We start from the raw sequence: 23542 nt of genomic DNA on the forward strand, positions 1-23542 counted from the left end.
CTCCTCTGGAGTTTGCTGGTGGTGGGGACACACAGGACATCCTGCTGGAGCTGCCCCATGATGGCTCTTCCTACTGAGTCCGTCTCTGTGCCCACGTCTGGGCTCACACTGCAGGGAGCATGGGGTGGCCGTACAGCAGCATCGTACCCCTCCTTGTGTGGTGCTTCATCACTTTCCAGGCAGGTAAGGGCTCTCCTTTCTTTCCCTGGGGTACCCTTCCCTTCTGCCCAGCCTTCCCCTGGGTCCCAATCTCCCATCAGTATAAGAGCTCCCTGGAGATGGGCACCTTGTCTCTTCCCTCATCCAGCAGCATTCCTCCCCATACACCACTGCTGCTCAGTGCTCTATCCCCAGCAGTGTGCAAGGGAAAACCAAAGCCCCTTGTTGGGTTTGTCTGCCCCAAGCTGAGCAGTGGGGAGAGCTTGCACAGGGCACAGGGGATGCTCCAGCTGTGGAGCTGTACATCCATCTTGCTGCTGGGTACAGCCACCCCTACAATGCCTTTTTGGCTGTGCTTTGCTGTGTAAAATGCTCCACAGAAGAAATTTATGGGGCTCCGCAGCAAGCAAGGACAGATGCGAGCGATGCTGAGCGATGCTGAGCGATGCAGCAGAAGCACGTGGGCTGGCTGGTGGCATCAGAGAGCAATGCCAATGATTGCTCCACATAGCAAGGAGCTTTCATCCTCTATCTCCCATCCTCCACCCTCCATCCTTCACCCTCCATCCTCCATCTTTGAACTTCCATCCTCCATCCTCCAATCTCCATCCTCCACCCTTCAATTGCTATCCTCTGTCCTCCAGTTGAACCCAATGGCCTCTCTCTGGGAAGTATGCACTGGTCCCAAGCTCTCCACCAGCTGCAGCCTCTGGATTGCAAAGCCCAACTGGTTTACACCAGTAAGAGCTGCTGGAAAGGGGCTGTGAGGTGACCCTAGGCTATTCAGGAGCAGGATTTTCTCACCAGCTCCCAATCTAACATTGCCAAGTTGACCTTGCGCTGCCCAGCGAGCATAGGGCACAGCTGCAGAGGCCATTTCCTCTCTTCCCACCTTCATGCCCAGAAATATTCCTTTCCCAGATGGAGCAGAGGACCCCAAATCCTCATCCAGAGATTTGTGGGGGCAGCTTCTGCCCTCTTGCTCAAGCAGTGCTGAGATGGAGAAGTAAGGAGGCAGAGAGTGGAAAGCCCCCACTGCAGGGAATGGGAGAAGGAGAGTGACATTTATAATTGCTTTTATTTTGGGGTGTCCTGTAATGTGCACAGTCCCTTTTGGGTAGTTCAAGGAGGTTCTGCATCTGCTCCATGTCTCCACAGCTGCCCGGGAGCAGAAGCAGCCCCATGGCTTTGCTGAGGACCGTCTCTTCAAGCATCTCTTCACTGGATACAACCGGTGGTCACGGCCGGTGCCCAACACCTCTGATGTGGTCATAGTGAAATTCGGGCTGTCCATAGCACAACTGATCGATGTGGTAAGGAGCCCAGATGGGGATCCCAGCCTGGAACCTCTGAGCCATTTCTTCTGCCTTCATGCTGCTGGCTGTCCCCACCCACCTTCACTAAACCTCTGCTGAGCAGGGGACATTGCTCATCACTCCTCTGTCTCAAGCCTTCCCTTTCCCTGAAAGCAACAGAGCATCAAGGAAAACTGCACAGCTCTCCATCCCCATTCTTTTCTTCCCACCATCTACACCTAGAGGGCTACCACCCGCTCCCCTTGCCCCAGAGGGGTCACCCAGAGCAGGGTACCCAGCCACTCTCTACTACCTATAGCCTATCTACTATATGCTACATAGAGCATAGACAAAACCATCATCTATCTACCCTATTCGTCTATTCATATATTCTTCCATCCATCCATCTGCCCATTTATCCGCGGCGTTGTACACTGGTCTACCGACCGGAACTTCTCCGAGCTTGCAGACACAGTATACTATTGTTTGCTGCCATCTAGTGAGCAAATATGCTATTTCTCCTGCACCTTGTGCTGGTATCAGCTGCTTTAAGGAGCTGAACCCCAGAGGCAGAACGGGAGCTCGGCAGCAAGAGCAGGCTAGGCAGGAGGGTGATATGGGGATTGATGCAGTGATGGGATGAACCTTCTCTGTCCTTCTCTCATCTCTCCATTTCCCGCTGCAGGATGAGAAGAACCAAATGATGACTACAAACGTTTGGCTGAAGCAGGTAGGAGTCTGTGCCCTCTATGGGGCCTGGGCTGGAGAGAGTAAAGAAGGAGGAGGATGGTATTGGGCAGCTCAATCCCATCAGACCCAGGATCACCTGGTGCCCTCCTTGCCTCCTTCCAGGAGTGGAGTGACTACAAGCTGCGCTGGAACCCGGAGGACTTTGACAACGTCACCTCCATCAGGGTGCCCTCTGAGATGATCTGGATCCCCGACATTGTGCTCTACAACAAGTGAGATGATGCATCCCTAGGACCAGTCCTCTCATTCTACCTCATCTCCATCACATTCATCCCATTCCATTGTATCTCATCCCATTCTCTAGTATCACATCCCATGGCATTATATCCCATCCCATTCCATAATATCACATCCCATGGCATTACATCCCATCACACCACATTCCATCCCAACCCATCCTATCCCATCCCATTCCATCCTATCCCATCCCACTGTATCCCATTCGATCTCATCCCATCCCACCCCAACCCAACCCAACCCAACCCATCCCAACAAAACCCATCCCATTCCACATGGATGGAGCTCCTGCCTCTGTTTACTGGGGGGAACCCTTCACCTTCTCTGTCCCTGTAGTGCCGATGGGGAGTTTGCTGTGACACACATGACAAAGGCCCACCTCTTCTCCAATGGGAAAGTGAAGTGGGTGCCACCTGCCATCTACAAGAGCTCGTGCAGCATTGACGTCACCTACTTCCCCTTCGACCAGCAGAACTGCAAGATGAAATTTGGCTCCTGGACATATGATAAGGCCAAGATTGACCTGGAGAATATGGACCACCACGTGGACCTCAAGGACTACTGGGAGAGCGGCGAGTGGGCTATCATAAATGCCATTGGCAGGTACAACTCTAAGAAGTACGACTGCTGCACTGAAATCTACCCCGACATCACCTTCTACTTCGTCATCCGCCGCCTTCCTCTCTTCTACACCATCAACCTCATCATCCCTTGCCTGCTCATCTCCTGCCTCACCGTGCTGGTCTTCTACCTGCCCTCCGACTGCGGTGAGAAGATCACACTCTGCATCTCCGTCCTTCTGTCCCTCACCGTCTTCCTGCTGCTCATCACCGAAATCATCCCCTCCACCTCTCTGGTTATCCCACTCATTGGCGAGTATCTCCTCTTCACCATGATCTTTGTCACGCTCTCCATCATCATCACCGTCTTCGTCCTCAACGTGCACCACCGCACCCCCAGCACCCACACCATGCCCCACTGGGTGCGTAGCTTCTTCCTCGGCTTCATCCCCCGTTGGCTCTTCATGAAGCGGCCCCCGGTGCTGCTCCCTGCTGAAGGGACAACGGGCCAATATGACCCTCCGGGGACAAGGCTCAGCACGTCCCGCTGCTGGCTGGAGACCGATGTGGATGACAAATGGGAGGAGGAGGAGGAGGAGGAGGAAGAAGAGGAAGAGGAGGAAGAGGAAGAGGAGGAGAAGGCGTATCCCAGCCGTGTGCCCTCAGGGGGATCCCAGGGCACCCAGTGCCGCTACAGCTGTGGACGCCAAGCAGGCAAAGCATCAGGGGGCGCAGCCCCCCAGGTGCCCCTCAAGGGGGAGGAGGTGGGCTCTGATAAGGGACTGACGCTGTCACCCAGCATCCTGAGGGCCCTGGAGGGTGTGCAGTACATCGCGGACCACCTGCGAGCTGAGGATGCTGACTTCTCGGTGAGTGGGGGGCAACTGAGATCTGGGAGTGAGGAGGATTCCCCAACCCAGTGCTCCCTCAATGGGAGTCAGTGATGGGGATATCCAGTTGTATCTATGCATGCTGAGGGCCTCAGGGGATCTATGATAACCTCCTGGGAAATAAGGGTGGATGTTGCACTGAGCAGTCACAGCAGTCACAGGCATGGGTTGGTGGTTGGGCTTGGTGATCTTAGTGGTCTTTCCAACCTTAATGATTCTATGATTCTATGAAATATGGGTCCTACCAGGTCATCTCAGCGTTCCTTGGGCTGCGGGGTGCTGAAAGCCCCTCTCCCAGCTGCAATGCCCTACATTCAATCAGTATCCATCACCCAGCTCAGAACCTGCACCCAAGCCTATAGTTTGGGAACACCGGGGTGGGGTTTGCTGTGCCTCCAGCAGCCTCCCTGTAGAGATCTATCCCCGCATCTTATGCTTGAGACATCTCCTATCCCTTTGAGGCTTCACCCTCCACCTGCAGCTCACAGCCACTCTCCTCCTGGCAGGTGAAGGAAGACTGGAAGTACGTGGCCATGGTGATCGACCGCATCTTCCTTTGGATGTTCATCATCGTCTGCTTGCTGGGAACCGTGGGGCTCTTCCTCCCACCCTACCTGGCAGGGATGATTTAAGGATCAGAGGGTGATGTGGGTACCTCTCACAGCATCATGACCATGGGGGACCCTTGGGTGGGATGTGCAGCAGTGCGGAGGGAAGCAAAAGGTGTGCTGGGAGTGCCCTGCTCCTTGCTGTCCTGCTCATGGTGGTGGCCATCCTGGCCTCAAGAAAAGCTCAGTACAGTCACTCCACCAACCAAAAGTGGGATGGAGGCATCTAGAAGAGGTGTCCACTTCCTCCAGCTGCTGCAGGTTCCATCTGGAACCCAAGGGACACGTCTGGTTGTGACTCCAAGAGAGGATATCACAGCTGCTTCTGGATGCATCCTGCCTCAGGACCACAGCCATCACAACATGGGGCAGGACACAGTGCTTTGGGGTGTGACAGTAGGAGGGGGCAGGGGGTCCCTGCTCACACTGCACAGCTCAGGGGCTCTGCTCTGCTCTGCAAAGCTCAACAGTACAAGCGATCATGCTGCACCAGCCCACATGTGTGCTGGTAGGTTCATCAACACAGGGATCGTGGACAAATTGTCCTCTCCATCCCATACCTGTGACAGCAAGCAGACCCCAAGCCCCTTCGTTCTGATGACTGCTGCAACCCAGCTTTAATTTCTATCTTCCATGCACCCTAAAGGACCCGTGCTTGCAAAGATCTATACTCTTGTCTGTGCCCTGAAGCCGGGCTTACTCTGTGGGGTTTTTCCTCCAGGACACCAACCCAGGAGCTGGATGTGACCTGACAGGTTTCAGAAAGCACTTTGTGCAATCAGGAGTGAAATGGGCTGGAATAAATGATGCCACTGAGAAAAATGCACATCCCAAGGGTGTTGCAGCTGTTCATGCATCTCCTGGTGTATGCACACAAGGCTGAGATAAGGGATGTGCAAGGCAGCAAGCTGGATGTACACATGGGTCTATGTGCGCATCTGACCCAACACAACTCTGCAGAAACCTGAGTGCTCATCTCTTCCCCACATCAGCTCTCCTAAATCCCATGCTGGTTGCATCCAGCAGCAAATTCCCCCTTTCAGCAAAGCTCTGGCTGGGGATGGAGCAGAAGCTCTGTGTTGAACCCCAGCACCACACAGCAAGAACCTTAAACAACCTTCTCTATGGGGAACCCATCCTCTGTCCCTTATAGCCTCTCCCAACTGCCTCCACCCTGAACTCACCATGATTTCCTGATGCTCTTTGAAAGGCAAAACACAAACATCTGAAAGTAGTTCTGCTTAGCAAGACCTGGGATGGGAACAGGGAGAGTGGCACCTTGCATGGATTTGGGAGCCAGTGGGGCTCCAGAGGTGGTAGACCCAGGCTGGATATTAGGAAACATTTCTTCTCCCAAAGAGCAGTGATGCAGTGGCACAGCTGCCCAGGGAGGTGGTGGGGTCACCATCCATGGAGCTGTTCCAGAGCATTGGGAATGTGGCACTGAGGGATGTGAGCAGTGGGCATGGGGGGGTTGGGTTGGGGTTGGACTTGGGGATCTGAGAGGTCTTCTCCAACCTGAATGATTCTATGGTTTTACAGCCAGAGGTGAATGAGGGATATCCTTGTTGCAGGGTTCTGGCATCCAACCTACATTCTCTTCCAGGAGAGGGGGACATCAGCAAGCAAAGGCACAGCAGGACTTGGTGCATGGTTTATCTCAGCCAGCGCGAGCAGCGTTGTGGGAAGATGCTGGGGAAAAGCCCGAACCGTACGATTTCCAATTGAAGCACAAACCAAACAAAGATTTTGTTGCTGCTGTTGTTTACATAGAGCAGGTTGGAGCAAACTCAGCTGGAAGAGGCCCCATTCTCCCGGCTGGTTTTTGGCACTGATGGCTGCGGGTACAGGGACCCATCCCTCCCACGCTCCCCAGGCTAAGGCTGGATGCGAGAACTGACCTGACACACGTCCATCATTAAATAAACTCTTCTATATAATGTACAAGGAAATGCAAACAGTCCCTCCAGCGAGCCCCTCCCGGGAAGCCAGCTCCCCTGATCACTGTGTCCCCAGCTCTCGGCGCAGGGCAGCAGGATGTGGGTCCTCAGTTGGATGTGTTGCCCCAGGGAGGGGCCATGGGACGGAGATGGGGACCCACTGGATAGACGTATGGACCCACTGGACAGCCCCATTGAATGGACTGAATGGACACACAGCCCCACTGGTGGCCACTGAGCCAAAGGGACCTTCATCCACCCCTGGGGACAGCCAGACCACCCCCAGTCCTTTGGAGGGATGTGTTAGCAGGCACCTCCTTTCTTCAGAAGACTGACGAGATGATGCTAAAGACACAAGCAGCAGGAGGAGGGGGACATGGAGGACAGGGTGGCGAGGCCACAGGAGACACACAGAAGCCAGCTCGTCCACACCGCTCTCCTCCCATCGCCACCAACCAATGTGGCGTTTCCTCTCCTCCTCTTCACCTTCCCTACCCCTTCACGTTCCCTCACTCCAAGCACAGCTTCACTAGGTTGGCCTGGACCTTGGCTTGGTCCACAGCGTCCAGCAGGTTCTTGGCATCCACAGCCAGGGTGTGGGAGGCCGTCAGCATCTGCTTCTTGCACTCCTCGCTCAGTGAGGTGACGGCATTCTGCTGTGCCAGGCGCATCTTGTTGATGAGCTCAGCCAAGTCCTTGTTGAGCAACTTCTGGGTCCCTTCAATCTGACCATGACATGCATAGGTTATATGTGGGGACGTCCCCAAGTCCCTTCCATCATCCCCAGCCCCACAGGACAAGCTGCAGCCCTACCTCGGTGCGGGAAGTGGCGGGCAGGATGGGGAGGATCTCATCCACGCTGCCTATCAGCTTGCGGAGGGACAGGCCCACGTTCTGTGGGGTAAGTGGTAGGGTTAGAATGGCTCCAAGCACAGGACAGTGGTGCATAGTCCCTGATGCTGATTTAAGGATCCCAGTGGGGAGAGAAGAATGGGGAGAAATGCTCCCCTTGGACACAATGGAGGAACAGGGCATACTGGAATTGACACACGGACACAAGGACGTGTTGGAAATACTCTCACTGTTGGTCCAAGGACTCAACAGAAGAGAAGAGTGGGGTATGTTGGAAATGCTCTCCCACTGACCCCAAAAAGGAGCAGGATATATTGGAAGTGCTCTGCATCGACACAAGGACCCAAAGGAGGAGCCAGACATGTTGGAAACACTCCCACTCTTGACCCAAGAACCCAATGGAGGAGCACAGCATGCTGGAATTGCTCCTACCACTGACCCAAAGACTCAATGGAGAAGCAGGGCATGTAGGAATTCCTCCTGCTATTGACAGAAGGACACGCTGGAGGAACAAGACATGTTGGAAATGCTCCTCCATTGACACAAGGACACAGGGAAGGAGCTGGGCACATTGGAAATTCTCCCGACATTGAGCCTACGATCCATTGGAGGAGCAAGACATCCTAGAATTGCTCCCACCATTGACCCAAGGACCCAAGGTGTGATGCTAATGCTCCCTCCTATACATTTAAGTCTTTCCAGAAAGGATTCTTGGTGGGAGCTGCTCAGCAGACTGATTCCCAACTCCCTCCATGATCCCCCACAGTAGACCTGGCACTATCCTTTTGCTTCCCCTACCTTCACCACGAGGATATACCCCTCTGGGGGCAGGAGGCTGATCTCATTCTTCAGCTGCAGGACAGCCCTCACCAGGTCCATGACGTTGCTGTACACTGTGTCATCCGTGCGGTCCAGGTTGGCAGTAGGGGCTGGCTGGATGGACTGGAGGAGAACAGGAGCACAATGGGCTCAGGAGAGCAAGGGAGCAAGGAGGGAATAAACCTACATCAGTAGGGAGCCCTGGCCAGTCTCTGCACCCCAGATCCATCCACGTCCCACCCATGACTTGGACACTGCTTAGCTGGTCCAAGAAATCCTATCTTGCAAACAAACAGAAGTAAATGGTTGTGGAGGAAGATTGTGGACCACAGTGGCTGTCTGAGAAGGTCTTACCTGTGCCCCAAGTCTTGGAGGCTTCTGTGGGGGTGCCGTGAACTCTGCTACACCATCAGTAAGGGAAAGGAAGGAGAGTTACTCTGGATGCTCCCTGGACGGGTGTGCATGTCCCTCATGCCCCACACCACTCAGGACACCCCAGCTTGACACAGCTGTATGCCACCTCCCCTCCACCATCAGGGCAAGGAAAAAGGGATGCCTGCAGCTCATCCCCCTGCCTGTAATACAGGCAGAGCCCTTGGGGCAGGCGGAGCCACTCCTGGTGATGATCTGGGATTGCTGGAACAGGGCTGGTGCAAAAGGCAGCAGGGACACTCACTGTAATTCGTCTCCTTCTCCGGGAGCAGCTGCAGGGGAAGAAACAGCAGCAAATGAGAGGTTGGAAATCCTGTTCAGAGAAGCAAGAGTGGAAGAGGCACTGCCTCAGGGTGGAGGTATCCCCATTCCAGAGGGTTTCAGGGGGCAGGTCTGGACCACAAGCATTGTACCCCATTAAGTGTTTTGGACAAGTTTTCTGCAGTGGGGGCACAAGGATTCCCCAGCATGACAACCAAAAGTGATTTGACCCCTGCAATCCTTAAGTGCTTCCAAGAGCAGGGCTGGAAGAAGGGCAGCAGGGACCATCGCAAGCTGTACATAATTTCCTGCCCACCCCCAGGAGGAGGGCCCCTCTGCAGATGAATGCACTCAGTAGGGTTCCCTGGGGCTGGCAGCACTCACCAGAGCAGTGTTGTTGTTCATGAACACCGTTGGGTCCTGCAAAAGGGGAGAAGGTTTGTGAGAGGCGATGGAAAAAGGGAAAGGGAAAAGGGAAGGTAAAGGAAAAATGGGGACCTGCAGATAACTGTTCCCTCCCCTCTACTCCCACCATGGCAAAACTTTCCCAAATCCTGATTCTTTCATCCCAATTCCCAACAGAATAAGAAGCATTCCTCCCTTCACTTTGCTCAACATCATCCAGGAAAATCCATCTCTGACCTCTGGAGACCTTCATGGTTTTTCTGCCTCCAGGAGACCCCAAATATACACCCCAGAAGCATGGCCCATCTCTGCAACCCAACAGCCCCTCATGGCCCTGGCCCTGGCCTCATTCCTTCCATAGGTCACCAGGACCCCGAGCTGCTGCCCCCCAAAGTGCTGCTACTCCCCAGAATGCTGCTGCAGCACCAGAGCCGGGCATTGCTCCATGGCTGCGTCAGTCGTGCTAATAAAAGATCTTCCATCTCACTGCTGCTGGTGCATTAGTCACACATTAGCTACCTTGACGCCGGCTTTAGAAAGCATTATAAAAGCTCATGAAGATGCAATTACATTTAAAATATTGCTCAGTTGTCAAAGTGTTCGTTCCCCATCGCAGCTCAGCGAGGTGCAGAACACAGAGAGGTGTGAGTGGGTTGGTGATGGGGGCTGCCCTGACATCTCCAGCTGTGCGCAAGCAGCTGGAGCTGCGAGCCTGCTGTGAGATCTGCAGCGTGCTGCAATTGTGGTTACACTGCATGAAGCTGCAGCTTGGTGCTTGGTTACAATGTGAGAGCTGGGAGCATCCAGCCCAAAGTCTGTCCCCAGCCTGATGTCACCCACCAGGGATTTCTCCTCCTGCCGCAGCCACTGGTAGTCCTCCACCATCTGCTTCTGCTGCTTATCCAGCACCTGTCGCATCTTCAGCCTCTCCATCTCCCACAGCTTCTGTGCCTCCTCCCTGCTGCTGGGACGCAGGAAGTCTTCCTCCTGATGCATGGAGCAGGCAGGGATGGGGAGGGGGGGGCTCAGCACCAGGAGCCTCCCCATGTGGTTTTGGTACAGCTCTGCACATGCAAAGCCATGCACCAGGCCTGTGGGCATGCAGCTCAGCACTGGATGCGCCCACAGTGCGGGTGCTCATGGTGCTGGGATTGTGCCCAACCAACCAGCAGAGCATTGCCAGGTGCAGGGCAACACCTGCCCCCGATTTTGGGGCCATGCAGTGGTGCTCAGGAGCCAAACACCAGGCGGTAACGCTGCAGCCACCCATCCCCAGAGCACCCCAGCTCGATTTTGGGTACTCCATGCCAGCATCTCCTCCACCGCCACACCTCCATTTTGGTGTCCATGCATGCAAACATCATGGCAGCCCCTCCAGCCTCAAGCAGTGCAGTGCAGGATCGAGCACACAGCTGGAAGCAGCACAGGCAGCAGTGCCAAGCACAGAGCATCCCCCCACCAAGCCCCTTCCTTGGCGTGGTCCTCATGACGTCCTCGGCTCCTTCTCTTACCCTCATGCTGTGGCGCTTGAAGACCTGGTGGCGGTGGAGCGGAGGGGTGTGCAGGGAGCTGGCTGGAGACTGGTACTCAGCAGGGCTGGTGAGGGTGGGTGAGCTGGCACACAGACCCTCGGGCACCTGTGGCAAGGCGGGCACAGGACACAGCCATGGGAGCAGAAGGACAGACAGACACATGGACAGAGCATAGAGTGTGGGACAGCAGCTTTCACAGCAGAACGTCACAGAGGAGCAGCATAGGACCCTGTTTGCCACGAGGCTTGCTCCCAAAACTATGCTCCTACCCAAACCCTTGTCTGGCTCCAAAAAGCATCCAAGAGTGCAGGGATACTCCAAGGAATGGTGTGAACTCGTGGTGATCTGCACTCCTGCACTCCTGCCAAACTCAGCTGCAGGCAGCACTGGAGCACAGCAGACCCCCTCTCCTTGCAGCTGTGCATGCACATGGGACTGTGAGGGCACTGCCAGCAGGATGGAGGAGCACTGCTAATAGGATGGGAAGAGCATTGCCAGCGGGATGAGGGAGCTTTGCAACTGCCCTGCCCTGGGACATAAGGCACTCTCAGAGCTCTGAGGCAGAGACAAGGATGAGCCCGAAGCAGCGCACTGTCCTGATGGCACTTGGTGGCTCCGAGTCCCAAAAGTCACCAGCTCCGAGGGCTGGAGCTCCGGGTTCAGCTTCCTGGGGCCAAGCCCTAGTGTCTCCCATGGGTTGCTCAGGGCACACAGCCTTACCTGGAACTGCAGCTTAGGTGCCAGGAGGTTGCTCTGGGGTGGAGGTTTGTACCTCGGTCTGCTGGGCTGTGGGAGCAGAGGAAGAAAGGTGAGGAGGGTGCAAGCAAGGAGACACCCCATTTCGCCCTTCAGCATCCTGTCCATGTCCCACCTTCGGGGGTGGCTCCTGCAGGGTTGGTGGCTCCATGATTTTGGGAGGCCGATGGCGGTTGTTCCGCTCTTGCTCCTTGGCCAGCTCCTTCTCCATCAGGTAAATGTCGCTGCAGAGGGAGAAGGTGGGGACCTCAGTGCCATGCCCTGACGCATGAGATGAATGGGATGGGTGGGTGGAGGAGGAAGGTGCCCCAAAATCTCTCCCATTACCTCAAGCTACAAACCAGGTCCTTGAACTTGGGCCTCTCGCTGGGGTCGTAATCCCAGCAGCGCGTCATCAGGGTGTAGAGGATGGGTGGGCAGAGGTCAGGTTTGGGCAGGCGGTCACCCCTCTCAAGCACCCCGATCACATCCTTGTTCTCCAGCCAGAAGAAAGGCTGCCGGCCGTAGCTCAGGATCTCCCACATGCACACAGCTGCAAAGCACAGGGGATAAATCACAGATGATGCCAGAGTTACCACCCTATGGACCATCCCCTTGCCCAAGGTTTTGGGGACCTGGTGACAGATCCAGGCTCTGGATGTTTTCAGGGAGTAGTGTTTAACCCAGAGCCCGGAGCATCTCAAATTCAGTATGATCTCAGCGATGGCTGAGCATCTTTGAATGCAGGATGCCTCCAGTGATGGTTAAGCATTTTGAATGAGGGATGTCCCCAGTGGCAGCTGACAGCTTGAATCTGGGATGCCCCCAGTGATGGCTCAGCATCTTGGATTTGGGATGCCCCCAGTGGTGGCTGAGCACTTTGAATGGGGGTTGCTTCCAATGATGGTTTAACACCTCAAGCTTGGGATACCCCCAGTGATGGTTGAGCATCTTGGATGTGGGATGCCCCCACTGGCAGTTGACATCTTGAATGCAGGATGCTCCCAATGATGGTTGAGCATCCCAAATTCAGGAGCTGGAACCCCAAAGGCTCTGCTCCAAAAGGTTTCCCCCAAGGCTGAGCTACCACCGCCACAACAGAGCAGGATATGCCCCTGTAGGCCATGATGCTGCCCCAGATGTGCCCAGGATCTGTCCCATCTCCATCCCACTGCCTACCAAACATCCAGACATCACTGGCTGTTGTGAAGCGTCGGAAGTTGATGGACTCGGGGGACATCCACTTGATGGGGAGGCGGGTGATGGACGCTGGAGGGACAGATAGATGGCAGCCATGCTCATGGCTGCAGATGGGCTGACACAAACCCACATCCCACCCTGCTTTACCTTTATAGTACTCTTCATCCTCAATGTACCTGGAGAGCCCAAAGTCACCCAGCTTCACGCACTCTGGGGAGGCCACCAGGATATTCCTCACTGCAATGTCCCTGCAAGGACAGTACTTTGACTGGGAATGAGGGTTGGACCATTGCACCCAGAGAAACAAGCTCCTCCGGCTGCAAATCAAATCTGCAAGGAGTGCTACCAGCCCCTGCTGCTTCCCTGCTGCTCCCACCCCACCTGTGCACACAGTTGATGGCCTCCAGGTATGCCAAGGCTTTGCTGATCTGCAGTGCATACAGGACGAGAGTGGGCACGGCGAGGCAGTGCTTGTTCTGCTCCAGGTATTGGCCCAGCTGCAAGAGGACATGTGTGGGGCTCAAGGGCTGAAAGGTAGCACCAAGGTGGGGGAAACAGCCCCCAGCAGCATCAGCCCCCGCACCTCCCCATAGGGGTAGAGCTCCATGATGATCCAGGTGGGCTCTTCCTCTGCAATGCCAATCAGCTTCACAATGTGGGGGTGGTCCAACTTCTTCATCAGCACTGCGGGGAGACCCTGTCTCAGGTTCCCTACCACATGGGAACCTCCAGCAGCCCCAAACCCACCAGGGGTGAAGGGGAAGCTCTGTGCCATGCAGCCAGAGCCAGAGCAGCAACTGATAGGGTGCTCCTGCTGTTCACAACAGGACTCCAATGGGTTTATGTACAGATGGTGCCCACCTCTCCTCACAGAAGATTCAACCCTGCTCTGCAATGCAATGACATACCTGCCTCACTCAGGAACTTGTCCTTGTTCTCAGGGCTGCAGTCCTTCTTGCACGTCTTCACAGCCACATTCACTCTCTCCCCTTTCTGCAAGCAGAGATGGGGGCAGCTCAACCCCGCTCCCCCCCCAACACAGAGGAGATGGGTGGGGAGGAAGCAGCGCTGCACACCCACCGGGTTGGTGTAGGTGCCCTCGTACACCTCTCCAAAGAAGCCTTCCCCCAGGATCCTTCCCAGTGTGACGTCCTCACGGCAGATCCCGTAGTGCTGAGCTGAGAGGAGAGGGTTGCAACAGTGGGTGCTGGGCCATGGGGAGCTGCTCGCTTAGCAGGAGGTTTTGGGTGCACATCTGCTCCATCATCTCCTTGGCCAAGACAGAGCCCCATGGGTCCTTCTCCATAGTGTGTACTTCCAGGAGGTAAGGTGGGCAGAGTGGGCAAAACCTAGACCCCAGATCTGGTGGGGTTGGGGTGGGAAGTTGGGTGGGCAAGGGGAAGGGGCAAATACAAACATGATGGGCATAGGGAGACGGTGGGCGTAGGGGGATGAGATGATGGACACAGGGAGACGAGATGTATGGCATAGGGAGATGACAGACGTAGGGACCGGAGATCATGGGCAGGGTGAACAAAACCTAGCCCCCATATTTTGGCACTATTGGAGATGGGGTAGGAAATGGGGGTGGGCAGGAGGAAGGAGAAAACAGGGAAATGGTGGGGGTGGGCACAGGGAGATGGGATAGTGGGTGTAGGGAGAGAAGATGATGGGCAAGATGGGCAAATTGGGCAAAACCTAGCCTTCAAATTTAGGCATTGGTGAGGATGGGGTGAGAAACATTGATGGGCAGGAGGAAGAAGAAATAAGGATGATGGGAGCAAGGAGGAGTTGGATGTAGGGAGGAGATTGGACGATGGTTGCAGGGAGATGCGATGATGGATAAGTTGGGCAGAATGGGACCAACCAACTTTAGGCACTGCTGGGGATGTGGTGGGAAACTGGGAGAGGCAGGAAGAAGGGGAGAACAGGGAGATGGTAGCTGGAGGGAGATGGGCAGGAGGGCACCCAAGGGGTGACACCCACCTCCGGATCTCGGGCGTGAGGACTCATCGGGGATTTCAGCATAAATCTCAGACTCTGGGGCAAGACAAAGGCAGCAGGCAGAGATGCAATCAGAGAAAGGCAAAGTGCCCATCCCAGAGCTCCCCACCCACAGTCAGTGGAGAAGAAGGGGATCCCCAACTCACCCACACTGAGGCTGTCGGACACAGCAGAGTGCCTCTCCTCCAGGTGCCTGCGGGCAGGGGGAGGTTGGGGTCAGTGGGCACAGTGGGGCAGGGCAGGGATCCCGTCATCCCCTGCAATACTCACGGGACAGGGATCTGTGGAAGGCTGCTCCTCTTTTCCTTCTCTGTGGGAAGACAGCAGGCAGTCACCTCCCAGCTGTGCCAGGCACCCCAGCTGGGGTAGGGACTCCCCTGTATCCCCCTATCCAGTGTAGACAAGGAGCAGCCATGCCTCTGCTCCCCAGCAGCTCCCCATGTTGTTTGGGAAGGCATTAGCTATGGGAGCTACAGAGCAAGAATGCCTGCTCCATAGCACTCCTTGCTATGGAAATGCCACCACCCCTTGGCTAGAGTCGAACCAGGTGCAAGCACGCATGCAGCAAGTGTGCAGGGTCTCAGGTTGGGCTAATGGCTGAGAAGTTGTGGATGATGCTGCAACTCTGGAATAAGTCCTTGGGGTGGGGGAGGAAGGCGTGGAATGGGGCATGGATGGGTTGCCAATGGAGTTTGGTGGGGACATTCATGGCAGGGAGATGCCTGCACCTATAAGGACCCATAGACGACCCACCTCTCCTGGGGAAGATGATGAGGGATGTGTCCAGGCCCCCCTGCAGCCGGCAGTAGCCATCGATGAGGTCAGCCATGTTCTCTGCCTCAGCCAGAGATGATGTCTTGATGGCCAGGGACTGGAGTAGGCAATAGGGATGAGTGAGAGGCTGTTCATGGCCTCCAAAAACTGGAGCACGGGGGATGATTTGGGTACCACCTCCCCACATCACACAGCACCATCCCATCCAGCATCCCATCCTCAACCCCATCCCCCAGCAGGGCCACCCCAGGCACTTTGGTTGGGGCCAAAGCACCACTATGGCCATGGCTCTAGGAAGGAGTGCTAACCCTAAGCCTAACCCTAACCCTAACTAACCCTAACCTAGCCCCCAGTGGGAATGGAGCTGACCGTTGCAGGGACAAGACACCATCCCACAGCCATCCTCATCCCACCTACAAAACCTGCTAATGTCCCCTCCAGTGCCAGGGCTGCCTCACCTGGGGGGTGCCACTGAGTCCCAGCTGCAGCACAGCCCGACCCTCTTCCACGCTGGAGCACTTGATGGATTTGATGTGCTTGAACTCAGCCAGGCAGGTGGGCTGCAGGCAAAAGTACTGTCAGACCCCAGCATTTGCCCTGGGGGTATCCTCACCCCCCCCTGTGCCCCCCTACCTTGGCCTCCTTGCTTGTCATCTGCCGGATACCCTTGGGCCCAATGACCAGGTCCACCGTGATGTTCCACCCTTGCTGTGCGTGAGACAGAGGGAAGATGCACATTTTTGGGGGATGGTTTCCCCATGTCCATCTCTCCCCTACTCAATGTGATGCCTTGGAGAGGCAGCACGCACCCACTGTCACTGTATGGGTGCTGCATTAGGCCCCCGTGGTGCCCCCAGGCCCAAAAATCCCCCATTGCCCCCCTCTCCGTGCGCTCACAATGAGCTCGCAGCGATAGCTCTCCTGGTCGATGTTGGCAAAGGTGGAGAGTGTATGCAGGAACTTGAGGATGCATTCCTCCTCCCGCAGCAGCGCGTACTGCTGGAACGTCTGCTGGATCATCTTGCGGAACTGCTTGGGCTGCGGGCAGAGCAAGGATGTGGTGTGTGCCATGGGATGCATGCAGGCACACAGGCAGGCATGCACTCGGCTGCAGATATGCACGTGCATCTGCATGCACAACCAACATGCACCCAGAGCTGCCCACAGGCAGTCCCCGCATGCACAACCCTCACCTTCAGATTCTCCTGCATCTGGCTGGGGAAGAACAGGTCCAAGCCCACCTCCTTCCTGCAGAGCAGAGACCATGCACATGTCAAGGGCCACGTGTAGCCTGATAACACACTAGGGGTTGCAGCAACAAAGCAAGGGATACACAGTGCAGCAGGGCTGCTCCCAGCACAGGGGCTAAAGGACAAGCTGTGACTACTCACTCCAGGAACTCAAAGTTAGATTTCTTATCCAGTGCATTTTGGGGCATGTCCTTGTAAAACCTCCTGCAGGAAGGGAGCAATGTCAGACAGCTGTTTGTGCATCCTCGTGCATCCCTCTGCTCCGTGTGCTTCCCCCACCCCAGGGCTCTGCCCCCCAAGCTGGGTGCTGGAAGCCCCCTCCTGCTCCCGCTCCCCAAGCACCCAGCAGCACGTACCTGAGCTCGAGGCAGCCCAGCTGCAGGGCCATGCCCTCGCTCACCTTGCTGGCATAGTTCTGCATGTACTCGCTGCGGAGCTAATGGGGAGAAACAGAGCTCAGGGACTGGGGGTGAGGATGCTCACAGGGGTGCATGCACTTTGGGATCCCTCCTTGGGGTACAATGGGCTGGGGTGAAGCCCAGCAATGCTGAGAGTGGGTAAGGGGCTGTGGAGAACCTGCTGGTAGAAGTAGAGCAGTGTGGTCCTGTCCTCTAAGAAGCGCTCCATGTAGTCCTCAGGCAGATAGCGGATCTGCAGGTCGTACCTGGGGGCACAGCACAGTCCCGTTGGGCTGTGGGGGGCACATAAAGGAACCCCCCACCCTGTGCACAGGTCTCTGTCCCCTACCTCCACTCGGCCTCCAGGTGCAGGCACTCGTACTTCTCCTGCACCTCACCCACCGTCAGCTCGGGGTGCAGCCAGTGGATCTCATCTGACTTGACGTGCTTCAGGCGCAGCCCGTAGCACTCAGCCAGCTGGATGTCGGGTCCGATGCGGCCGCTCACCAGGATGGATCTGATCACCTCCTGGGGACAGGGATGAGGGGAGTGGGGCTCAAAGCCCTGCAGATGCTGAGGGCTGTCCCCTTGGTTGCTGTGGGTTCGCCCTTACAAAGCACCGTGTCCTCCCATGCACACCCTCTCAAGTACAAACTGCAGCTGTGAAAGGGACACGATCCCAAGCCTTCACATTCTGCATGAGCCAACAGATGTCAAAAATGAGGAGGAAATGGTACAAACCCACAGTCCCTTCGCAAGACCACAGCCTCTGCAGTCTCCACCTGAGATGCCTTCAGCCCCCTCTGCACCAACCCGCAGCCTGCACGTGTCTCGCCTGAGCTCTCTGGTGTGTTGTAGTGAGGGGTAAAAGCCTGACCAGGTTATTTCCACCCTTGCACCTCAGCAGAGCTACCCCCAGATGCATAGCATCAACTGCAGCATGGCGGAGCACTGAGCATCCCCAGGAGGGTGTGGGGTGATGCACCAGGATAGGCTGCCTACGGAGGTGGTGGAGTCCAACCCTGGAGAAGGGGCTGGGGAGGTCTCAGCATCTCCCCATGGATGTGACCCTTGACATGGAGACACCACACCACGTCTGCGGGGAGATGCTGAGACATCTCCAACCCTTTCTCCACCAGGTCTTTGGGATCCAAGCCTCCCAGTGAGCTATGACACCAACCCAACCCTCCAACCATCCCAGGACGTGGTTTAGTGGGTGTGGTGGTGGTGGGGCTACAGTTGGACTTGATGATCTTGGAGGTCTTTTCCAGCCTTAGTCATTCTATGATCCTATTCAGGGACATGGTTTAGAGGGTATGGTGGGGATAGGTCAGCAGTTGGACTTGATGATCTTAAAGGTCTTTTCCAGCCTCAGTCATTCTATGATTCTGTTTAGGGATGTGGTGTGGCCATGATGGGAGTAGGCCAACAGTTGGACCTGGTGATTTTGAAGGTCTTTTCCAAACCCACCCCTTGATTCTATGAGTAGGCATGGTGGTGATGGGTTGACAGTTGGACTTGTTGATCCTAATGGTCTTCCAAGCTCATTGATTCTATTTCTACTCCATGGCACGGGAACTGCTCTTTGCTGGCCAGAAAGGGCCTACAAGGCTGCTGGTTGTGTCAAGATCATCTCCTTGCCCTCCAGGTTTTGGAGCCATGGGACTACGGGTGCTCCCTCTGCCACCAGATAGACAAAAAGATCCCCCCCACACCCCCCCATCTCCACATACCCCATGCCTACATACCCGGATCTCCGTCGTCACGGGGCACTTGACCAGCTTGAAGTTCTTGCCCATGTTGAAGCTGTTGCTGTAGAAGCACACCTTGAGGATGCGCATCTCCTCCCTATCCGCCTCCAAGGTCCCCATGCCCAGGTTGGCCTCCAGAGTCCCAGACAGGCTGCGGAAGGAGCTGCTCCGTGGGCGACCCAAGGGCTCAGAGAGGGCTGACATGCTCATGGCTGGGGGGGTGCTAGGGGCTGAGCATCCCTTCCCTGCGGGGAGACAAGAGCTGCATCACCAGGTGGGGACACATAGGGAGGGAGGGGAGGTAGAGGAGGGGAAGGAGGGGTAGGATGGAGGAGATGATGGAGACAAAGGAGTGCAACCTCTGGAGCAACACCTCTGTGTCCATGTCACTTCCAGAGTGACATCTCTGTCTCTCTACCTTTGGAGCAACAGCTCTTTGTCCCCATCACATCTGGAGCTACGTCCCTATGTCCCCAGAACCCCCAAAGCAATGTACCCACATGTCCCCATCACCTCCAGAGCAACACCTCTGCGACACCATCCCCTCACAAACAACACCTTTTAATCCCCATCACCTCCGGAGCAGTGTGCCCATGTGTCCCCATCTCTATTAACTGGAATAATGAATCCCTCCTGCTCCAGCATCCCACAGCCAGCCCTTCACTTACCCCTAAAATCCAAGGCATTCCTATACGTGCTCTGCAGTGTGGGACAGTGCAGTGTGGGGGACAGTGCAGCGTGACCCCCTCGGTGGAGCTGCATTTAGCAGAGGGCTTTATGCAGAGATCAGAGCAAAACAGGACAAGCAGCTCGGACTCATCCGCGCCCGGAAGGGCGATAGTTATTTATATTGATCTGCTCTTTTATTTTTAGAGGGCACACGACGTAGAAGCCTGCTCAGAAACGTCCCTTGGGCCGGAACAGAAGTGGTTTGGCTTTTCATTTTGCTGAGAACAACTGGAAACCACATTTAGGCCGCGTTGAATCTGACAGATCCCAAGCACACCTCTGTTTTCCTCCTTTATTTTGTAGGGATTTCTGGGCTGTGAGCTGGGCACAAGGGATGGTAAAGGCACGGCTTGCCCCATCCCTTTGCATGCAGCTGGGCTGAGGCCGGGCACACTCAGTGCACATATCAGCAGCCAAGAAGCACTTCTCAGCTGTGAAGCAGCCAACATGGAAGCTCAGCCTGGGGGGCCTCTCCCTCTCTGAGCTCAACCCTCCAGTTACTCATTAAACAGAACCAGAGCTGTTTGCAAACAGGAGTACAGGTGGCCCACGGGTCGCCCCAGGTCTGCTGCAGGGAATGGCCTCAGGGAGGGAGTCCTTGGTGTGTGGAGGGGGTGAGAAGAGCTGGGAAGGCATAGAGAGGACAGGGATGGTGCTTGGGGTCTGCCCTGCAGCAGGTCCTATGGGGACATGGAGGCAGGTGGATGACATGGCGACCCAGAAGCAAGACGGGTGACGTGGGGACCTGCAAGCAAGTGGGTGACATGGGGACCTGGAGGAACACAGGTAGGTGACAACGGGACCTGAAGGCAGATGGGTGACATGGGGACCTGCAGGGTCTGTGCTCTCCCCATGGCACTGTGGGGTTGTGACACCCTCTGGACAGGGTGACAACCATCCCATAGAGCCCCAAGGGGATGCAAGCAGGGCACAGGCAGCATTTCCCAGGGTCTGGCTTTGCTCTGGTGGTGCCACAGTACAACAAGCTCTCACACACGCATTCACACCAGGTTATTTCTCATTGCATGAGGAGGGTCTTGAGGTGCTAGCTGGTGGTTTCCTGCCCACCGTGCTGAAAACAGCCATCACGTTAAGCAGAATTAGCCACCCTCAGCCCAGCCCTCAGCTTTCCTTTTGGGGTTTGCCACAACAGCTCAGCACACAGAAGCAATGCCTCTCCTCCCAACCTTGGCTTCTCCCCTCACCCTATTTGATCACGCAGCATCACCATCCTCACCCAATGCATTCCTTCATATGGGGCTGAGCCAATGGCCCCTTCCCCTGGCCACCCCCTGAGGCACAGCCCCAACGAGGACCTGACCATGCACAGCCTTTTGGGTGGAAAAGGGGCCCCAACCACATTCCCACACCCCCTGCCCCCACCTCATATCAGCACAGTGACACAGCCGACAGCAGCACAGCTCTGGCCCTGGTGCAGCATTTGGAGCCAACCCGGCATAAGGGGACAGAGGTGACCACACAACTCTCCCATCACCAAGCCCTGTGCCCCCCATAGCCCCTTCCCATCCCCTCATGGCTGGGACACCCCTGACGTCCCCGCTGTGCTCTGCCCCTATACCAGGAAGTCCCTCTGGGTGCTCCCACGCACTCCTGAGACACAAAATAGTTTCATGCTCGGCCCTGTTCCCTCCAACCCTACCCCAAATCTCAGTCACATCATGGAGTGACCCATCCTCACGCATTGGGGGGGATGGGTTGGACCCCCCACCCCCCACGGACACCAGCTTGGTGTGACGAGTTTGCCCGTTCTCAGCTCGCCGCCCACCCCCAACACCGGTGCGAAAGGTGAAGCTCTGTTCCCCATTGCTCCCTATGGGGGCACCCAGGTGTAGGTTTAGGAGGGGGCGAGAGGCACTTACAGAGAGGTGGCCGTCCCTTGTCCCCACCCCGAGCTGACGGAGCTGCTGCTGCTTCCTGCTGTGTGCAGAGGCATTTGCATAGCACCCAACAGGCGGCTCACGCATGTGCCCACGGTGTAGGTGGGGAAACTGAGGCACGGCTCACTCAACCCCCCCACACACATTGCCCCAAACCTACCGTGTTGCCCCCAACCCACTGCATTTCCACCCCCCTAAGTGCCAGCTTTGGGGCTGCAAGCCCCCCTCCTCCCCAAGCACAGGGATAACTAGGACCTCCCCCACTATTTACCTCGTCCTTTCAGCAGGGTCTCGTTTCCATGCCATGGCGTGGGACAGACATGGGGACCCTACAGCCGCCCGCCTCGCCCCGGCCCTGCCCCATGGCTGCAGGTATTTCAGTGACTCATGGTGGATTGTTATGGTTCCGGGGGAGCAGAGAGGCTCCTGCAGGGGTTGAGGCAGTGGCACCTATAGCACTGCACTGCAGCACCCACACCTGGAGGCTGCACCCTATAACAGGGGCTGCACCACCCTATGCAGACCCACAGCACAGGCTGCGTGCCTCAGTTTCTCCTGCTTTCTGCCAGCCCTGGGGCAGAGGAATGTGGACACCAAGGAACACTCCAGGGCACGCCTGCCTTATCGCAGATGCCTGCTCCCCATATCTGCCCAGCTCCCATCCATCACTTCAGCCCTGTCCCCAGCAGGGACCAGGATGTTATCACCTAACCACCCCTCCTCATGCATCCAACCCCCAAATCTGGGGGTCTGAGTCCATCCCATTCCTGTAATAGGGCAACAGGGAGAAAGAGAGCCCTGACAGCAACTACAACAGGCAGTGTTGGTGCTGGGTGCCCACTGGATGGGTTTGGGGTGCTGGGTTTGGGCCCCACGTGACAGCCCCATCAGAGGAAGAATGTGTTTCGCAAAGCAAAGGAAGTGACACATGCTGCAACAGTGGGACAGGCTGCCCCAGGGGGGTTGGAGGGCTGCCCTCTCTGCTTGCGAACCCCAAAACCATTTGCAGATCTCAAAAGCACTTTGCAGACCCCCAAAATGCTGGCCCAAAACACTAAAAACTCAGCCAGCTCCAACAAGCATCCACTGGACATCCTCAACATCAAGGAGAGCTCCTAATACATTTCCACCCATCTGATGCTTTGCTTATTACAACTCCCTTTGTTGCGTCTCCTAAGGAGAGATTAAGCATCCCACCAGCATGCACTCCTATTTTCAGAGTTGCGCCCTCATTTTCAGAGATACACCCCCATTTTCAGACAGGTACTTCATGTTCAGAAATGAACCCCCATTTTCAGAGATGCACCCCTATTTTCAGAGACACGCTCCTATTTTCAGAGATGAACCCCCCATTTTCAGACACGTACCCCATTTTCAGAAGTGAATTTTCAGAGATGCACCTCATTTTCAGAGATATACTCCTATTTTCAGAGGTGTATTCCCATTTTCAGACAATCACTCCCATTTCCAGCCAGACACATACCCCGATTTCAGAAATGTGCCCCCATTTTCAGAGACACCCTGATTTTCAGAGATGTCTCCCACATTCAGAGATCCATCCCCATTTTCAGAGATGCACTCCTGTTTTCAGAGATGCACCCTCATTTTCAGAGAACCACCCCTATTTTAAGAGGCACTCCTATTTCCAGACACGCACCCCTATTATTTCCAGAGATGCGCCCCATTTTCAGAGACATGCCCCCATTTTCAGAGATGCAATCCCATCTGCCAAGTGGGAAAAAGCTGCTACGTGTGTTTCTGGGTGCAGGGGTGGCTCAGGAAGCCCTTTCCCCCAGCCCCAGATCTGCAACAAGCAGCTGGGTATGGCAATACGAGCGGCGCTGCTGAGGAACCAGAACTGAGATGCTGTGCTGCCATCACACCCACAGCCGGAGCTCGCTGAAGAGGTGACTCAGGCATGGGGGAAAGATCTACGTGTTCTGTCTGTGCTGTGTTTCTGTCCCAGCAAGGGGACAAGGCAGGGCCATCTGGGCTCCCTACAAGGCTCCCCCCGCCCCCCAGTGCAAGGCAATGGGGAGGGGACAACGGGGACATGGGTCTGG

The 23542-nt window shown here is 55.9% G+C and overlaps 2 protein-coding genes across 11 annotated transcripts in view; one reads left to right on the forward strand and one right to left on the reverse strand.

Moving 5' to 3' along the window:
- Nucleotides 1-6222, forward strand: CHRNA2 (cholinergic receptor nicotinic alpha 2 subunit). Of its 2 annotated transcripts, XM_072333465.1 has the most exons (7): nucleotides 1-183; nucleotides 1318-1472; nucleotides 2140-2184; nucleotides 2307-2416; nucleotides 2778-3870; nucleotides 4398-4538; nucleotides 6106-6222. In XM_072333465.1, exons 1-6 carry the CDS (start codon nucleotides 120-122, stop codon nucleotides 4521-4523), a joined length of 1593 nt encoding a protein of 530 aa, XP_072189566.1. In that variant the 5' UTR covers nucleotides 1-119; the 3' UTR covers nucleotides 4524-4538; nucleotides 6106-6222. The 2 variants fall into 2 exon arrangements, with proteins under 2 accessions (XP_072189566.1, XP_072189564.1); XM_072333463.1 differs by lacking the exon at nucleotides 6106-6222 and having other exon boundaries at nucleotides 4398-4649.
- The window catches only part of PTK2B (protein tyrosine kinase 2 beta), a 22720-nt gene continuing 5318 nt past the window's right edge, over nucleotides 6141-23542 (reverse strand). For 3 of the 9 annotated variants that reach the window (XM_072333459.1, XM_072333455.1, XM_072333460.1), the window contains exons 2-31: nucleotides 18850-19097; nucleotides 17451-17629; nucleotides 17280-17367; nucleotides 17060-17139; nucleotides 16845-16907; nucleotides 16647-16701; nucleotides 16351-16491; nucleotides 16087-16161; nucleotides 15912-16013; nucleotides 15433-15550; nucleotides 14950-14989; nucleotides 14826-14872; nucleotides 14662-14715; nucleotides 13756-13853; nucleotides 13584-13668; nucleotides 13259-13359; nucleotides 13057-13172; nucleotides 12823-12923; nucleotides 12655-12744; nucleotides 11824-12028; nucleotides 11612-11720; nucleotides 11461-11526; nucleotides 10720-10845; nucleotides 10049-10195; nucleotides 9188-9223; nucleotides 8787-8814; nucleotides 8465-8511; nucleotides 8090-8233; nucleotides 7253-7333; nucleotides 6141-7164 (exon numbers count right to left, since the gene is read on the reverse strand). In XM_072333459.1, coding sequence (XP_072189560.1) covers nucleotides 6949-7164; nucleotides 7253-7333; nucleotides 8090-8233; nucleotides 8465-8511; nucleotides 8787-8814; nucleotides 9188-9223; nucleotides 10049-10195; nucleotides 10720-10845; nucleotides 11461-11526; nucleotides 11612-11720; nucleotides 11824-12028; nucleotides 12655-12744; nucleotides 12823-12923; nucleotides 13057-13172; nucleotides 13259-13359; nucleotides 13584-13668; nucleotides 13756-13853; nucleotides 14662-14715; nucleotides 14826-14872; nucleotides 14950-14989; nucleotides 15433-15550; nucleotides 15912-16013; nucleotides 16087-16161; nucleotides 16351-16491; nucleotides 16647-16701; nucleotides 16845-16907; nucleotides 17060-17139; nucleotides 17280-17367; nucleotides 17451-17629; nucleotides 18850-19062 — 3051 coding nt within the window. In that variant the 5' untranslated portion in view covers nucleotides 19063-19097 and the 3' untranslated portion in view covers nucleotides 6141-6948. Of the gene's footprint in view, nucleotides 7165-7252; nucleotides 7334-8089; nucleotides 8234-8464; nucleotides 8521-8786; nucleotides 8815-9187; nucleotides 9224-10048; nucleotides 10196-10719; nucleotides 10846-11460; nucleotides 11527-11611; nucleotides 11721-11823; nucleotides 12029-12654; nucleotides 12745-12822; nucleotides 12924-13056; nucleotides 13173-13258; nucleotides 13360-13583; nucleotides 13669-13755; nucleotides 13854-14661; nucleotides 14716-14825; nucleotides 14873-14949; nucleotides 14990-15432; nucleotides 15551-15911; nucleotides 16014-16086; nucleotides 16162-16350; nucleotides 16492-16646; nucleotides 16702-16844; nucleotides 16908-17059; nucleotides 17140-17279; nucleotides 17368-17450; nucleotides 17630-18849; nucleotides 19098-21461; nucleotides 21507-23542 lie in introns of those variants that run through there. The other 6 variants (XM_072333462.1, XM_072333454.1, XM_072333457.1 and 3 more) reach the window with 3 other exon arrangements.

This window comes from Excalfactoria chinensis, chromosome 3, assembly GCF_039878825.1.
Source record: "Excalfactoria chinensis isolate bCotChi1 chromosome 3, bCotChi1.hap2, whole genome shotgun sequence".
Classification (NCBI taxonomy): Eukaryota; Metazoa; Chordata; class Aves; order Galliformes; family Phasianidae; genus Excalfactoria; species Excalfactoria chinensis.

Bases quoted from the DNA above. Each gene is read 5' to 3' on its own strand.
- CHRNA2 (XM_072333465.1), top strand. From the start codon at position 120: ATGGGGTGGCCGTACAGCAGCATCGTACCCCTCCTTGTGTGGTGCTTC. The intron at 184-1,317 runs GTAAGGGCTCTC...ATGTCTCCACAG, and splicing joins CTTCATCACTTTCCAGGCAG to CTGCCCGGGAGCAGAAGCAG. The intron at 2,417-2,777 runs GTGAGATGATGC...CTGTCCCTGTAG, and splicing joins GACATTGTGCTCTACAACAA to TGCCGATGGGGAGTTTGCTG.